At 41.1% G+C, this 17,919-nt stretch overlaps 2 protein-coding genes across 2 annotated transcripts; one reads left to right on the forward strand and one right to left on the reverse strand.

Moving 5' to 3' along the window:
• Positions 1-4,250: 4,250 nt before the first annotated feature.
• Positions 4,251-8,371, forward strand: nms (neuromedin S). The gene is made up of 7 exons (XM_088913522.1): positions 4,251-4,323; positions 5,145-5,194; positions 6,558-6,611; positions 6,704-6,730; positions 6,811-6,864; positions 6,974-7,048; positions 8,300-8,371. The coding sequence occupies exons 1-7, from the start codon at positions 4,251-4,253 to the stop codon at positions 8,369-8,371; spliced, it is 405 nt and encodes a 134-aa protein (XP_088769648.1).
• A 59-nt stretch (positions 8,372-8,430) lies between these two features.
• Positions 8,431-13,793, reverse strand: pdcl3 (phosducin-like 3). Its single transcript, XM_088913520.1, has 6 exons — positions 13,691-13,793; positions 13,148-13,274; positions 12,781-12,871; positions 12,205-12,348; positions 11,346-11,554; positions 8,431-9,907 (listed from the first exon to the last, which is right to left on the reverse strand). The coding sequence occupies exons 1-6, from the start codon at positions 13,694-13,696 to the stop codon at positions 9,765-9,767; spliced, it is 720 nt and encodes a 239-aa protein (XP_088769646.1). The 5' UTR covers positions 13,697-13,793; the 3' UTR covers positions 8,431-9,764.
• Positions 13,794-17,919: the final 4,126 nt, after the last annotated feature.

Genomic DNA, 17,919 nt, shown 5'->3' on the forward strand with positions numbered 1-17,919 from the left:
TACCTCTCAGGCGCCTATTTTCAAGGTTCAAGACCTGAGACCTGTTCTACACGAGCACCGTGGCTCCTGGCTGTTCTTTCAATTAGGCAAAGCCCGGTGGGGATCTGAACTATGACAGAGTATTTCCGTGTCCATTAAACAACACTACTGTATTTCCATCAATGACCTCAATTAAACCGCTCTGAGAGTTGTCCGAGTCCTTCATGGAGGCACGCTGGGTGAAACATCATGGCTTCGCCTTCTACCTGACTCACGCCCTCCGTTCTCCAATCCTGCTTAATATCGGCTCAGTCACAGAGCTGATTCCAAATGTTTCACACCTGCAGTTATCAACACCTTTGCCTCCTGCAAGGAAAAGGTGATTACAAGCCAACTGCACATTTTTTTATAGCTCCTGAAGAAATCCTAGAGAAATGCTGCTTCCCCTTCAGAAAGAGAATACAGTCGAGCCACTAACGATGTTTTCATTTTTGTCTCAGGCAGCATCTGCGATTTCTTCTTTTCCTCCACCATTTTGCTCTGGGCTGTTCCAAGATGTTTGATCGGCTGCTCCCGAACACTTGCCCACTAGAGATTTTACAGATTGATGAAAATGTATTTAGAGAGTTGGTGTTTGTGAATTTGTAAGTTACATAAAATTTACATTGCTCCCACACACTGCATTCTGACTCCCCATTTTGTTGCGTGTTGTGGCAAGCAGTGCTGCCGGTTTTTTTTTCTCTTTTGCAATTAGTTTTCTGCATCACGGATAGTTATGTTGACCGGAGTCATTGAGAACTCCAACACGTCACGTTACAACACCAACACTTGTACGTTAGTTGATCCCTTTAGAACTATCGAGGCCATTAGCCTGGTTGACTACCAGGTGCTCTGCATCTTGCATTTAGATCTAAAAGCATGTGCAGTGATGCGGTTTGAAATGAACCTGTAAACACAAATTGGTGCCAAGCTCCTCTGCTGAGCTTCATCGTGGAGCCCCTCGCTGTGACATAACGCTCTGCGCTCTGTTTGGTAACTGCTCCAGTCTTCGGGAAAAAAAAAAGCCACTGTGAACAAAGAAAAAAAAAAGATATTCAGAATACCTCTGACATTGTGTTTCTCAGAAATATATCCAAATCTGTGCTTTTCTCCTCTTTAGATGTAAATTTATTTCAAATGCGAATATGCCAGCCATGACTCTCAATGGGAAACTGCTGTTGAAAACGGCCGGATCGATGCTACTGCGTCCTGGAGATGGGCTGAAAAGGATGTCAGCCCAGAAAAATAATTGAGCATGGCACATTTTGGGGTTGTCTGAGAATGTTTTTCCAGCCTCATCGTCTCCTGCCATGACTTTCTGTACACTGCCCTGGATTTAAGAACTCATTCAAGTACCATGTTCTGCTGAAGGCGCTGCACGTAGGTTCTGAAAATAACTTGTAAATGACACCTGTAAGTACATTTAATTGGCAATAGTGTAAAAATATTGTGCACAAACACTGTTCCTATATGCACGGCATATTGTCAACTTTTATTTTAGCTGTAACTTAAGTAGAAAATACTGCATGATTAATAAGCTCAGGTACTGTATATAGATCTCTTTATTTGTAATAAAACCAGGTTGTTTCACATCCCACACAGTGAAAATTAGAAAGGAGGTTGTATGTCTGTTTCAGAGTCTTTAAACACAGTAGTAGCTTAAAGACATTCGCTAATTGTACAAGAAATCCATCATGAATTAAGTCTACTTTTTTTTGTAAGGCAACCCTAATTGAATTCTCTAATTGAGACCCACATCTTAGTCAAGACTGAATCATTGCATTTGGCATAAGAAGAGGTTGTGAAGATAATGAATTGCCTTAATGGAAGACAAGTTAGGTGATATCTCATGTGGTCAAAATGTCATGCCAGTGTCAGGGCAAAACAGATCACTTTCTTTTCAGACTGTTTGAAAGCTGTATTATTTCACTGCATGATAATATTTAAATATACCTCCCAAAAGACAGAAAGCTCAGTTTATGTGAAGGTCCTCACAGCCTCATAAAATCACCCACGCTAAAGTATTACATACAATTAAATAAAAATATTGAATATATAAAGCCAGATATATAAAACGTAGTTGCATACAAAGTAGTTTACATTTTATAAAATGCTCCTAAAAGTATTATAAACATAAATTTAAATACAGAGAAAGCTGCAGAATATTGCCAAAATTCTCCTGATGATCTCAACTATCGAGACTTACAGTATCTAGAATTCTTTTAGTCACTCTTTAGGTGAGGGATTGTAGTCAAGACTTTACAAGTTGACAAGGAAGTAGATACTGTATGTTCGCCAATAATCAATCTTGAATTGAGAACACAGAATTGGTCATTGGTAGAAGCCACATATTATCAGGGAAATTACATTAGGGTTCTCGTTTATACTATACATATCTTATAAAGAAATATTTAATTTAAATTGTTACCATACACATGGTACAATGTGCGCCTTCATGTGAAAACATTGCATTTAATAAAATGATCTGATGAATGCATGTCAGTACGAGTTCAGGTATTGTGATGCTTAAAAGTTTAAAAGCTCACTTGAAAAATTGTGTAAGTGATCTGCTGTGATATTTTGAGATAATGTGGGCAGTGGTTTTAACTAACATCCAAGTTTATAGTTATAGTTATAGTTGATAGAGGGGGTCATAAAATGGGATTAACGTTTGTGTTTTTTTTATTTGAGAATAAGAGGATAAACAGTGTGAAGTCTTTTTAAGCAAAATATATTTTTTAAAACTGGCAGCACTTAAATTTTACATAAAATACTTGCCTGAAAGGCACACAAGCACAGACTACGGTCGATTTCCTTTTTCATATGCATCATAAATATTTTTTTAAAAATTAAAAAAAAAATAGGAGAACAGCAATACATATTAATGTTGTAAATCATTAAAACTACACCCTGGAGTACATCTTTCATATCTTTCATGCACATGCTTTAGGGTGATGTGAATATGCCAGCTCTTGCAGCGACTGTGTGTACAAGTGCCACGCACAGGAAGACTGAAGAGTGGTTTCAGAGGAAAATGTCGAAACAGCCATACCAGTAGGGTAGATATTACAAGCATGAAGAAATTCGGTTAGTGGGTTGTCTCAGCTTGAGGGCTGCGGAGGTACAAATAGAAAGTCAATTCCATGCTGAAAAACAGATCCAAGAATCCAAGCGTTTTACTGTACAAGATTTCAGACTAAATCAAGATTTGAATCCGAAACGCAAAAAGCAAAGTCGAAAAGACCCCGTATTACCCCGAGAAATACTGGCATATTAATCCCTTCCACTGACGTGATAGCGATACGGCGTCAGTTATTTGAATAACATAATTAAACATTAGCGGAGACTGAGAGTTGTAAAATAACTTGGGCAATTTGTTATAATAAGACACCACTAGAATGAGGTAAGTCATCAGTACATCGAAAGCATCAATTCGTGACTGTCTCTGAAAGGTCCATGGGTGCCTGTTCTGTGTGTCTGTGTGTGTGTGTGTAAGGTCATTTCGTTGTGGCTCAAAGATTGAGTTAATATATATCTATACAGTATATCATACTCTAAATTACGGTTCATTACAAAACAAGTGCACTTCCAGCAGTACAGCTGTTTACATAAACTGAGGCGATCTTGTTCGCATACCCTATTAACTTCATGCCCAACAGTGTAAGGTGAAGATAGGTTATTACTGTATTTAAGTTGTCTTTCTAAGTTACATAAACTAAATTATTTTGTGGAAAAAACAACAACACAAAGGGCAAGCGTACTATGGCTAATATAGTTTCCTTTTTTCCCCATTTTTTTCAATTTTAATCAATATTTTAGTTTCTTGACTTGGCTCCATTTGTGTGTGTTTTTTGTACATCACATTGCAAAACACGTATCTGTTTCGCAGACCAGGGAGTGGAAATAGAAATATAACTCACGATAAATTTATACGTGAGTAACCCGAACGTATTAAGCGGTCCAATTACCGCAAGAAAAGGCATTGACTTTATTGGAAAGACACACCATGACAATAATGAGGTACCGGGGGATCCAACAGGGTGCTGATTGGCCATCTGTCCACGCAGGAAACCGCTTATAAGCACCACCATTGGAAGGCGCATGGAAAAGTCTTGAGACGGGATTGAAGTGTGCGGCGTCTACAGCTCAGTCTGCTCACCAAGAGGGTTCGGTTCGGTTCGGACTGCGCCTCGCTCTTCAGTACTGCTGCCAGCGAGGCTCTGGGGAGCGCAATGATGTTCCACCAGCGTCAGGTGCTTTTTCTCGCCTTCGTGTGCTGCCTCTGCACCTTGTCATTAAGTTCAGGTAAGACATTCAAATATACTGTCATATTTTTAGCGAAAAGCTAGTGTCGCAGTTAATAACTTTTTAAAAAATTGTTCTGAAAAGTACAACGCAAGCATTTTTTTTCCAACATTAATTTTATCCAAGACTTCGATCTCGTTTTGTGGATGGATGAGCGCACAAAGAATTTAACGTGAAGACACGGGAAAAGCCAACTGAGTCTCCGTGCATACAAACAAATTGCATGGCCCGTTTTTAAATATATACTGTAGTACAGAATACTGCTATTGGTGCGTGACCTCTGGAAGGTTTTGTAGCTGTTCTACAACACTTTGTGTTCAGTAACAGTATTGGTGTTTTTGTTCTGGACACACTGATATCGGCGTGAGAAACACGCACAATTTTCTTTTATCGCGCAGACTTTCCATCACAGCACGGGAAAGATCTGTGCGTTGTACTGGCTCAGCTCGACTCTCTTAAGACTCGATCCGTATGCTGCTCGGGTGCAGGGCGAAGTCTTCGGCTGTCCTTCTGAAATCTCCTCGGAATGATGAGGGCTAGGCCAGACTGGACAGTACACCCTTGCGCATGCTGGTATCGTAAATTTGAGAAGATCCGCTAAGCCATCAATGATGATGAGAGTTCAGGATTTCACACACATGAAAATCAGACTGATTTCTGCTGAAACCCAAAGTGGCTTATTATGGTGTTTTTTTTCACTGTAATTTGACAGTGCTACCAAAGTTTTAGCTAAAATAACTCTTCGTACGTTCTAGCTTTTTTATGCCTTTGTCTTTCACTTTTGTTCACGTACTGTTCCCCTCTTCATGCACTTTCTCTAGGTTCACCTCCACCGTCCGTGGCCTGCCCTGAGCGCCCTGCTTTGAACAAGGTAGAGTCCGCTCCGCACCCACTTACGACTTTTGTGCTCTCTAAAGGGAGACAGTTTTCGCGAAAATGCCGACTGAAATTGGTTTCACACGTCACACGCGTGGCAAAATTGATTGTTCAGAGCATTTTTGCAAAAACGGTGGCTTGAGGTCATAGGACACGTACTAAGGGGACAGATGCTGGAGTAAGTTCTGTCCCCAGAAGCTAATGCACTGGTGCAACACAGACAGAAAATACAGGCTGGACATCTTTAAGTGACGGTTAACCTTACAGTATGAATGGCTTTTCGGTCCTTTTCATTCTTCTTTTCATTCATGGAAACCAGGTATGTTTTAGCTTGGTCCATTTTCAGAGACCTTCTCAGCCGGTTCTATGATATTGACAGAGGCCTCTGCAGGACAAGTGGGGTTTCCTGTGAGGAGGCCGCTCGCCCTGTCCAGCTTGCTGGGTTGCTCATTCCTCAATTGCCTGTTCCAGTCTCCCACCACTCTTTGTGTGAGGGAGCACGTTTTGCTGTCTCGGTTACACCACTCTCCTCTGCTTCACACATCACTGAGCTCTGAAGCAGCCATCGGCTTGACTTTGTCAATGCACTTTGAGTGATTTAGATACGTGAGTCAGGTCCCTCCGGTCTCCTCTTTGTAAGACTGAAAAGATCCAGTTCCTTGCTCTATCAGTGGAAGCAGGTATTCCTGTAAGCCCAGGTATTTTTCTGATTTTCCTTCCTGGTAGACATTCCAGAGCAGCCCTCGTTTCTGAAACTATTGTTTACCCGAGCCGTGTACATAGCTGTGATTCCATCCGAGAAGAGCCGCATTAGCTTAAGGCTTTCGCGTGGCCTTCACTGTTATCATCTTTATTTTTGTGTTATTATGAGGCTCTTGGCTGTACTCCTCCAGCTCTCATCCTTGCGTCATCTGCCGCACAAGGATCAGAAACGAAATGTTCAGCAGGTTGAACAGATGATTGGTGTCCTGAGGGTTAGGACAGGTGGGCTTGAAGAGAGCGGAAGACCTCCTCACTCTGGGGCAATGGAGTGGTGCTCCACAGGTGATCCGTGACTCACACGCCAGCCCAATCACCGATCTTAACACTCTGCACCCTGAGGAATGGTATTTCTGGAGGGACACATTTCCTCGTTTTCCTAGCTGTTAATAACTCCATAATTCTCCCTTTGCTGTGTCAGACCTTAAAACCTTTTTAAGATGTGAAAAGGTCTGGGTTTCCCTATAGACCGGGCCCCTTCATTGCTCGGCTCTGGTTCTGTGGTTTGGACCCCATTGTATTCAATCTCATCATTCAACATGTTCTGCTTAGTCAGGTCGTATGGACGGGAAGTAATCTGAATTTATTTTGGGTTTTAGATCCCCATCTTGCTGAAAAGCCTCTGTGGATGGGAGTTTGAAAACCCTAATGAGGTACAAGGGAAATTGTGTTTCCTTTTAACAATCCTGTTAATGTCCGAAGACGACCATGACATTCTAACACGGACGTTCTCCTTTTATTTTAGGGCCAGATTCAAGATGTGTACAAAAGGGTAAGGTCCACATTATTTCTGCAATGAACCTGATACTTCAGAAGGTGTCACCTATTTAATGTTTATCTCTTGTCTTTTAGTTCCTTTTTCATTATTCCAAATCTCGAGATCCAAGTCAGGAAATACAAACGCAGGTAAGGAGAACATGAGAGTATTGGTGAAAGGTGTCTGATTTGGTTTTCTTTCAGCCTTAAGTCCATTTATAGCAGTTGCTGAAGTCTGACTTTTTTTTTTTGCTTCTAGTCCCATCCTGTCCATCCTTTAATGCGACTTGCTCCAAAACTCTCGGAGAGGACAAAGAAGCAGATTCTTCATCCGGTATGAGTGATTTCCCCATAGTCTTTGATTTTAAGGCATTGTATTATCCTTGAAAGGTGTTATTAACATTAGTAGATGTGATGTGAGCTGACACGGTGGTGCAGTGGATAGCACCGCCACCCAGACCTGGAGTGCCATCTGTATGGAGTCTGCACGTTCTTCCTGTGTTTATGTGAGCTTCCACTTACAAAGACATACTGGGAGGTTAATTGGCTTTTGGGAAAATGTTTGAATCTGTGTGTGTCCCGCAATGGAGTGGTGCCCTGTTGCTTGCTGGCATAGATTCCAGCTCTCCTGTGATCCTGAATTAAGAGAAGTGGTTAGAAACTGCATGGGTGGATATGTGATGAGAACAGGTGCTGCCTCGTTACTCTCCGTTACTTGGAGTAAGACACGATGCTCAGCATTTTGTGTTCCTGATAACTCATACTGAGTATCAAATGCCTGTTACTATATCCATAGTGTTAGAAAAATAGGCTATAGGTTTTGACTTTATTGCATCATGTCATTAGTGAGCAGAGGACCGTTTTAACGTATCGAATCACATGCCAATGAAAATGAAGAAAGGAACCAAATTAGCCCTGCTTATCAAGAGACCAACGCTTTTGTGCCATTGCTATGTTAGAGGATGAAATAAAGCCACCTGAGGCGTGATAGCTATTAGTGGAGCCTAGTCCTCTTTGACAAGCCAAGGTTTAGAGTAGACCACTCTGATGGAAGTTGAGAGCATAGGACATGCGTAACGCTATGCCAATTGTGGACAATGGCAGATGGTGGGGAGGTCCATGTGTTCTGGTCCGGAGTGCAGGGATGGTACAGAACTCCCCTAGTCAGGCTGCCATCAGCCAGTTCTATAGTGCCCTACAGTATACAGTATTCCTGCACCGCCAGGGGACTCATTCTGACACGACCACAATCCAGCAAGACTGCAATACAGGTCCTCATGCTGCTTGTGTAAGGGTGATGTGGCGAGAATTGGAATATTAGTGTCCTTCTTGTCAGACTTTAGCTCCACCGAATATCTGCCGCAGCAGCTGGGCCAACGTGTGGTACCCAGGGCTCCAGCTCCAGGGAACAGCCACATGCTTGAGCAGGCTCCAGCAGGGAACCCATGAGTATTCTGTTTGGTGTGCAGAGCACATCCAGGCAATGTTAAAAACTGTAAAATGGTCAATGGCCACCGTGCAGAGATACAACATCTGTCTTTATTGGGGACTTGGACTGAAAAGTGTCTTTTCCTCCTCTCTCTAGCTGCAGGTCGTTTTCTTGAATCCCTTGCAAGAAAGAAAACACCAGCCTGAATTCTTCCTTAGAAATTTGTAAATACTATAACAGAACTAAAATTGTACAGAAATTACAACAACCCCATAATCCCAAAACAATTCCTTTTTAAAAAAAAACGTTTAATTTCTATTGATTTACAATGCCAATCGTGATACGTGTTGAAAAAAATAAAGGAATGAAAATGGTACCGTTTCCTTTCATGAAAAGTAAAATGAAGCTTACAGGTCTACGGCACCATTGCTCTTAAACATTAAAAGCCTTTCTGCAATGTTTGCGATGCTTCATGATTACAAAGTATTACCAGGTTTCCTAATCATTGAATGACAACAGCTATACACAACTATGCCAGCTTAATCTGAAGTGACTGCCAGCAGACTGCTCTACGGTCAAGTGGAAAAACTCAGGAACAACAATGATATACCCAGGGATGAAGGTAATGTATTTGGCAAATCATTTTGTAGAAAGGGAAATCAATTATTTCTGTTGCTCATTCTTCTATAATAACAAGGGTTAATATAAATACACTTAAACAAACCTAGAGCATGAAAAAGAAAAGCCTGGATTAAGCAATGTGTACACGGTGCAATTTTGTACTTAATGTGGCCTCCGTCAGCACCACTGTGCAAACGTCTTTACAAATTTGGATGAGTTAATGGCATCATGCGTGTGATCATTACCCCCTCATGATAGTGTCTGGATGTTTCTGCAAACTGTTTTGTTAAATTGCACATAACGTATTGATTGCTTTACTATTACACTGCGTTTTTTCTCTGGGACACAAATGTCACTTTCAATCCATTCCAGTCAATATGTTGCACTCCCGTAAAACAAAATGGGTTCACTTTTAAAACTTAACTTCTGCTTTTACCTTTTAAAGGTCTTGCAGTTGTATATTTTTTCTTAGTGACACTACATCAGTTTGTATTTATTATTCGTCACCCCTTAGGTTTCAAAAACGTTGACTATTAATTCCTAAGAAATTGCTACAATTTGCTGTTTTACATAGAGTTACAATTGCAGTTTAATACCTTCTAAAAAAAAAAAACATACCAGTGAGTGAGACGATACTATATTTGGTTAAATAGAACACACACTGTCTACCTCCCCCCTCTATTTTAAAATCAATTGCCTACAAATCTGTTTAAAAAAAAGGCAGAGTTTTCCAAATAGTTATAGTAGCAATTTTCGTAGGTTTGGGGTGGCACGTGCCTACCAGTTCTCACAGCTCTTTAGTCCTCCAAGCAAGAGGCGATTTCATCTCGGAGAGGACAGTGGGAACAGCCTCTCTGTGGACAAATAAGCCAGTGTAGAGAGAGACATCCCTGTGACACAGGCCGCTGCCGCACCAGACAGACAAGGAAATAACGCACTACATTTCATCACTCGATTGGGGGTAAAACACAGATCGCGGCCCGTCACATTGCAAGGCGTTTCAATCATCGTCCGAGTCGCCGTCCTTTTGTGTGGGGAGAGAGCATCTGATCGACGACATCAGCTTGTCCTCGATTTGTTTTCGGGGATTTTCTTCCAAATCCGTCTGGACGGCCCCGGGCTCCGCGAGCATCCACTCCAGCTCTTCAGAAAGATCAATTAAAAAAAAAAACAGGGGTTTAAACAACACAGGGCTCGGGCTCGGCCTTCTGAAACACTTCCTCTTCACGCTGGGACATCCGTTCCACTGAGAACCTCTGGGGGAGTGAGGCTCGTAGCGTGTGATTTGCGATTCACATTAGCGGAGACTCATTATCCACTGAAATTGATCTGTTAAATCTACTGATCTACTGCGGCCTTGGGAAGCGTTTTTAATTAGTCTTGTGCAAACAAACACAAGAAGAAACCAAAACACCATGTGGCTTTGTCATGAAATAAAAATAATTAAAATCCCAACTGCCTTGACTAAGCTGCCCTATTACAATGACACAGGGGCACCTCATACAATCAAACAGTAGTTAGCACAGTTAATTCAGTCAGACATACACACACGTTCACACACATGAAACCTTAGAGCACAGGTCTCGAACTCGCTTCCTAGAGTGCCTAAAGCCAGAGGGCAGTCAATTAAACTATTAACCTTATTATCTGTAGATATACAGAGCCCTCCAAAAGTACAGTATTAGGATAGCAAATTCAAAACTAACAGGTTTTTATTACTGTTAAATTGGATTTGTTGTGAGATGAATATAAACACAACATACATTTTCAAAACAATTTTATGAATACTTTTAATAGTCAGAAAAAAGTGCTTTTGTGTCTAAGTTAGTAATTTTAAGTGATTAGAAGTATTCTGACATATTCACTGTAGGTCAATTTCAGTGTAAAAGGCAGAATGTGGTTGCATATTCCACGATGTGCAAGCTTGCTGAACACTCTGTGTAATCATTTGAGATGCTCTGCTGCTGCAACTTTGAGATCTTCTCTAATCTTTGGGTGCTCCAACCCTCAGTTTTGGCTTCTGCCTGTGAACTGCATGCTCCTGTTGATTTAACTTGCCCTTATGTTAAGGGTCATAGTCGTACTGTATTGGGAAGCACTGTCCCATAAGAATGGAACCAGTTTCTCCTGCACGAGCAAGCAAAATGATTTTTTAAACTTCAGAATTCCTCCTGCAGTTGCCATCGTTAGACAAGCAAGTCTGCTCCATAGGTGGCCATTACGTTCCTTACGAAACACAATCTCCAACGTGTTCAGGAGCTGAAAACACTTCAAGAGTTCAGACCAGTCCTATTATTGGGTCAATTAAGGGTTCAATTAACTGTTAACTGGGAGCTCACTGGGACCAAAAACTAGCATGTGTGGGTCCACAGGACAGGGTTGTGAACCCGATGTAGACGACAGTGTAGAAACACACTAGTTAGCAGACTGGAAAGAACTGGGGCTTCTCTTTTTTCATGAATTTTTCCCAGGAACTTCACCAGGCCTTGTGTGAACAACTGCCGTAAGAAGCACAGACTATACTCAGCATTACTGATAACGCAGAAGACGGATAAACCTTATGACATAAAACATAACTTACCTTCTACTTTTAAATTCATGCCACCAAAGAGCAGTGGCCCAATAAACTGTGCTTTCATTTCACCTTCAAAGTACACAAATATAGTCGGCAGATTCCTGTCGGGGTAGTTGGGTATGCAGGTTGTCGAGATTGACTTTAGGAATTTTGTCTGTGGGAATTTTCTTGCTAGTACAGCGAGGTGCTGATTTATCAGAGAGCAGAGGGGGATGCTGAAAAAAAAATTATAGAAAGAGGACAGATTACAAAAGGATTACCTTTTTAATAAAAAAAATGATTTATACTGTAAGTTACACAAAAACAAAGATTTTAGGAGCTCATACTCTAGACTTAACACAGTACACCCATACTGAACGAGGGCTAAGACGTCTCTGGGTCAAAGCTCAGGGCTATGGCATAAACACCCTGATATCCCCCAATCCTTGTAGCTAAAGTTTTTTCACCATATACAACCAGAGAACAAGTATCACTTTGATCACACAAATACTTAAATCGCCCACTAAATTGGAGTCTTATAATCAGAAAAGAAATAGGTCTGTAAAAAGACCTGTGAAAGCTAAATAGGTTTAGAATTTCTGCAGTCCAGCAGGGATCTGGGGTCTCTTTAAATCATCAAAAGTTTAAGATTAGTAGAAGAGTTAAATGTATGCAATTAAACATTAATTAGACTAGTTCAATCTATCAGGCAGGGTAAAGATGTTAACCACTTAAGGAGAAGTAGAGAATTTGATGCATTGTAGACACGAAGACCTACACACCATTTTTTTTCAGGGTCCACTAAATAACTTAAAAATAATTACTCTTTACGCATGGAAAGAAATTCTCAGTCAATGGAATCGGCGAAGAGTAACACTGAACTTACCCCTGTTTGTACAGATGTAACACAACCCAAATTCCTTGGCCAGCTTTGTTCACTTCTCCTACGTAATCCTGTCCGGATATTTCCTTTACCTCTCCAAAAACATTTTTCATCTGATTAGCCTTCCACTCGGCTAATCTTTTCTGCCTGAACATTTACAAATAAGAAAAAAAAATCAGAATTATTAGACAAAATGAATCTAGTCGAGACTCATGCAAAAAGAAAGTACAAAACAGTAAACTAAGACAACAGTCTACACAAATCCTAAAGGAGGCTGATGCAGCCATGTACGAACCCACAGAAATCACGGGCAATTCGTGACAGCGTGAAACTACAGTTCTGCCCTTCATAAAGGGTTGAGGGAGTCCGAAACATGCTACCGAACCATGCTGTTGAAGCAGATTCCATAGCATCTCTCAAGCACCACCTGAATGAGATTAATAATCTACTAGCAACCAGTTCAACTAGATGAGCCATGTGGTCTCCGACACTATATAACCTTCAACTGTGTGCGTGAGCCATTGAGACCTATAGGCTTAAGACTCCTAAGGCTGCTGCTGACCAAGTTACTCGACTGACCTGTACATCTCCATGGCCCGCTCATCCTCCTCACCGAACTCGTCCTCGTTCTCATCCAGCTCATCCAGCGTCATTTCCTCATACGTTTTCACTGTGAATCAAAGGACAAAAGACGAACACATTTTGACCCATGTAACTCAATGGTATGCAAGACATCATCCAGGTGGGGCTGCACACTGGTGGTGGTTGAGGGGATCCCCATTACCTGCAAAGCGCTTTGAGTGGAGTGTCCAGAAAAGTGCTCTATAAGTGTAAGGAGTTACTATGATTATCACATATAAAACAAAGGGAAGGTGCCCAGGCTGGAAGACCTACACACTGCACAAGGACAAGGCTGCTTTGCAGAACGCCCTGCAGCGGAGCTCACCTACGGACTGCTGTATAACCTGCTCCTCCTCCTCCTCCTCCCCCTCTTCCTCGCCCGGTTTCTCTTTGGGCGGCAGGATGCCTTTCTTTCGCAGGATGTCATTCCACTCCGTGTCCGCGTTTGGGTCCTGAAGAAAAACTTCAACAGCTCTAATTCACCGGACAACATATGAACGCGCCCTATTCCAATTTTGTTTTGGTCACTTAAGTATCCGGAGATGCCAGATAACGTACTCAAGTCACATCAAGTACGTTGCCTGCTGTAGTTAGTTCACATAACACCACACGCAACCGATGTCAGAATTGAAACGCAATTCTTCCATTTAGCTAATGACAAGGTAACTTCAAATGCTACAACATCTCCTAATGGTACACATATAAAATGAAGTTAAGACGGACCACTTAATCTTTTCTAAATCTTGACTTCGGACTCCTCCAATCTTCTGTATCAGATTCGTCACACTATAAACGGCCAAGACCATCTTCCCTCATTTTCGTACATCAACAAAATGAAGCAACGATATTTCTTTATTACCGTACTTACCTGCATTTTTCTCCCTTTTAACAGTTCCGAATGAGCTCACGTTGCTGCTGCGCCCAGATAAAGAGGAAGCTAAATGGCGTCAAATAAACCCCCCCGGCAAATAAGGTTTTCGGTTTTTTAGTTCCTACTATAAAATCCAGATATATTTGCATTTACTTTTTTATAAATTATTAGGAACAATAAAACCTAAGCAGATGTGATCATGGATAACTGCCCCTTTAAAAGCTCCAAAGAAGCTGTAATTGTTCTGTCTGGGACAAATAAGCAGTGTTTGTGCGGACAATTATAAATGTGGCACCAATTTCCTGTGTGTCGCCTCACTATGTCCATATTAGGTGAAAGAGCTGTGTTTTCCTTATGAGGTAACCATAGCTTTTACGACGTCTAACAGGAGGAGACAGGAGACAACAGCTGTAAATATATCTCACACAATGGTGTGCAGCTTTCCCCGTCATTTTTGTCGGGGTAAAGATAAATTAATCCCTAAATTACTATAAGCCAAATTATCTTATCCGAGTCCAATAACATTTTCGTCTCGGTGTTTATCGTATTCTGATTTATTATTCACGTATTAGAGTATTCCAGTTGTATTCTAGTGTAACTGTTATGAACAATGTCGTTACACATGAAGGCAAAATACTTTCTATTTTTTTTGTTGTTTAATTCCTCTGATTGTTTAAGGCACAGGTTTTCTATTAAGTTCGTCCTGGGATTCATCTCTGGAAACTACTGTACATGTGATCATTCAGGGGTGAAGGAAATGCAACGAGTAATGTTTTAGAATGTTTTAAACTACAAAATTTTGTTTGGAAAATTCATTTAACGCTGTAAAAATGTAGTGCCCTTAAGATAAGAGATTTCTGCGAGTGGATGGATGCATTATTAATCCTTAGAAATCTTGCTGAGCTGCTCATGACTGGATAAACAACGTGCATTAGAACGGCCAAGTGAAAATGTATTGCCTCCCACAGTTATCACTTTCCCCAAGATACTAGGTGAAGGAGTTAACAACCAGATAAACATGATGAGAAACATACTGTTCTCACACTGTCACACTGGCACAGAGCAACACACAGATGAACATAGCTGAGTACGTGCGATGGTCGATTGGTTTATTGTTAACTATAAACTGTTAACAATCTTAACGGTATCTTCTCTTATAGATTGCTAGTGCAAATAAGATAATATCAGTTTATTAGCTATATACCATTTCTTGCATTAGGAATTTGTCTTTTCACATACCCCAGCTTGCTCACCATGAGACACACGGACAGGGACAGAAGCTGGGGGTCAGAGCGCAGGGTCATTCATTTATACGGTGCCCCTGGAGCAGTTGGGGTGAAGGGCCTGGCTTAGGGGCCCAATGGAGTAGGATTTCCCTGCCAGCCGCAGGATATGAACCAGTACCCTTCCAGTCACAGGTGCAGATCCTTAGCCACAGTGCCAAGGAGATATATTGTCACAAGAGAATAAAATACTGATTTATAATCAGAGCCCTTGTTCCATAAATCAGAGTCTCCAAATATTACCCAAGCTCCTTATTTTAACTTCATTTTGCAGAAAGCATATCTAAAACCTATGCAGTAAAAAACAGGTCTTTTTCTGTACAGTCTTACAAGAATCTCACAGAAGATTTCAGACACTATTTGGGGTCTATTAAACTTTAACTACCCCCAACTGTTTTGTGTTCTTGAATTATTTCCCAGTGGTGAACACTGCAGATGAAATGAATATTTATTGGCATGATAAATTCTAATTTGTTATAGGTAAAGTTATAATATATGGTTAGTGCTTCCACATTATTTTAGACTAGAGAAAGCCTAATTTTAGTTTTTAATTATAAATCAGTTACTTGTTTACAGTATGTCTTGCGGTTATGGTTTTTGCCATATCTTGAATGTTATCAGCAAAACACCCCTGTGACACATAACAACAGTGAATATTAAAAAATACAAAATATTATTTGCTTTGCTAATAAAAACCCTTTTATAAATGAAAGCTGAAGGAATACCTGGGACTGTGATTTAAATAGTTTCAATTTCCATTTTTATTTTTTTATTCTATACTGTATGTGCTGTCTAAATATATAGCAGCTATTGTGAGTCGAAGAAGCAATAGCTTCCAAAAAAATTAAAAAATATTACAAGATGTTGAAAATAGCTTAAATAGAGACACTAGACTGTCAATAATAATGTACTATTTGTTGTCATTGAAACAAAAAAGACGCATGAATTCTGCTTCGTCACTTCCCGTGAATGCAGCGGTTAAGATTGCCCACGATAGAGCTGTCTGCCACAGGTCTGCTCACTCGTCTCACACGTACACTGCCCCTTCACAAGAGCAGCCACCTGTGTTTGCGGCGGTATCTTGTTCACTTTGCATCTGTTTGATTGTAGCAATGACATGGGAACGTGTTTCATCTTACAATATAGTATAATTATATTATACTGCCCCCTAGAGGAAACTTTCTCCTTTACCCACCCAGACGTGAAGAGCACGATTTCTACATTTTGAGAAGTGCTCGTTTTCCACAATCTACAGAAAACGACCGTTAAAACTACGTGATTTCGTTTTTTGAAATGAACACCCCTACTATTATCCTCGGCAACTTTCAGAATATTGATTTGTGTGAGATTACGTTTGAAAAAATGGGCAGCTTTTGACTCGTAACGCAAGGGGTTTAAAGGGCGTGTGAATATCAAGTCGCATAAGATGGTTACCGTGCGTCGCCTAGTTGGCCGCAGGGTTTACTGGGCGGATGAAGTTAGACAGATAGATAAGACTTTATTGATCCCGAAGGGAAATTGATGTGTTACAGCAGTCCAGCCCAAGACAAGCAAAAACAGACATCAGAATAGACGAAAAATAAAAATACGTACAGTAATACAAAATAAATAGGTGTGTGCAAAATATGCTCATAGTCACTGTAAAAACAATAAAATAGGTGCAAAATGTGCATAGGTATATACAGATAGAGTGTTAGTCCCAGTTTACATGAGAAAAAGTGTTCACATCTTTTGGGATTAAAACTGTTACATAAATGCAACGAATTATCTGAATATTTTATAATAGAATTAATTATATTATATATATAGCTTAATAGATATTCCTGAGATATTTTTAGTATCATTTTGTACACAACGATACACTCAAATGACGCTGGCTGTTGCATAATCACTAAACCACATAATTTGTGAGATTAATGACTAGTCCACTGCGCACAGGTGGTGGAAGTGATTTAACCTGTTGAAACCTAAGCATGAGTAAAAATAAGATAAGATTTTATTGTCCCCTGAGGGAAATTTTTTATGGACACACAGCACTCCTGTACATTTAAGTAGAATGCAAACAAAAACAAAGAAGACGAAAAGGAAAACATGGCACATTTTTCTATTACAAAAAAATAAGAAAAACATTGCACATCACTCTGTTGCACGTGTACAGTATAACACATAACAACATGTTACATTTCTAACACATCACAAAACATATTGCACTCAAGTGGGCTGTAAGAGTCAAAACTGTGTCTATCCTTGACAATTGCGTTGACAGCCTTAATGGATAGTGGAACACAGGAATGTTTGTATCTGTTTGACTTACATCGGGGAACCCTGAAATGTTTGCCAGAAAGAAGAAGGGAAAAGAGGGTTCAGCTCTTTGGGATGCTCTCCCTGTGTTCATGTGGGCTTCCTCCCACAGTCCAAAGATATGCTGGTAGGTTACTACGCTTCTAGGAAAACTGGCCCTGGCGTGAGTGCGTGTGTTTATCTGTGCCTGCCCTGTGTCGGACTGGTGTCCCGCCCAGGGCGTATCCTGCCTGGAGCCTCGTGCTCGGATAAAGAGGTTGGAGAGTGAACGGAGGGCGAAACGGAGGAAGAAACCAAAACGCCTCTTCTCGGGAGAACGCCCTTTGCGCCACTGGGATGACCTGGAGCTGGACTGGCCAGCGGCGAAGCCCATTCCTGGAATACAGTGGATGTGGTGCTGCACCTGCTGCCCTTCCTGGGGGCTCATTCTGATGTGAGGACAGCCCAGCAGGGCAAAGCACGACCTCGTGCTGCTTGAGTCACCACCCCTCTGTCGTGACATTTTTCGCCCTTCTTCAGCCAGACTGGATGACTTGTGACATGTGGGGCTCAGACACCAGCGAACAGATCGGAGCCCAGGCTGTGCCAGAGGAGAAGGGGCAGAATCCCACCAGTGTGAAGCTGGTGTCACACAGATGTACA

The sequence above is a fragment of the Atractosteus spatula genome, chromosome 4, assembly GCF_055471065.1.
Source record: "Atractosteus spatula isolate fAtrSpa1 chromosome 4, fAtrSpa1.hap1, whole genome shotgun sequence".
Lineage (NCBI taxonomy): Eukaryota > Metazoa > Chordata > Actinopteri > Semionotiformes > Lepisosteidae > Atractosteus > Atractosteus spatula.

Bases quoted from the DNA above. Each gene is read 5' to 3' on its own strand.
- nms (XM_088913522.1), top strand. From the start codon at position 4,251: ATGATGTTCCACCAGCGTCAGGTGCTTTTTCTCGCCTTCGTGTGCTGC. The intron at 4,324-5,144 runs GTAAGACATTCA...CACTTTCTCTAG, and splicing joins CACCTTGTCATTAAGTTCAG to GTTCACCTCCACCGTCCGTG. The intron at 6,731-6,810 runs GTAAGGTCCACA...CTTGTCTTTTAG, and splicing joins TTCAAGATGTGTACAAAAGG to TTCCTTTTTCATTATTCCAA.
- pdcl3 (XM_088913520.1), bottom strand. The intron at 12,872-13,147 runs GTGAGCTCCGCT...TTTGATTCACAG, and splicing joins GGTTATACAGCAGTCCGTAG to TGAAAACGTATGAGGAAATG. The intron at 12,349-12,780 runs GTCAGTCGAGTA...GTAAATGTTCAG, and splicing joins CGGGCCATGGAGATGTACAG to GCAGAAAAGATTAGCCGAGT.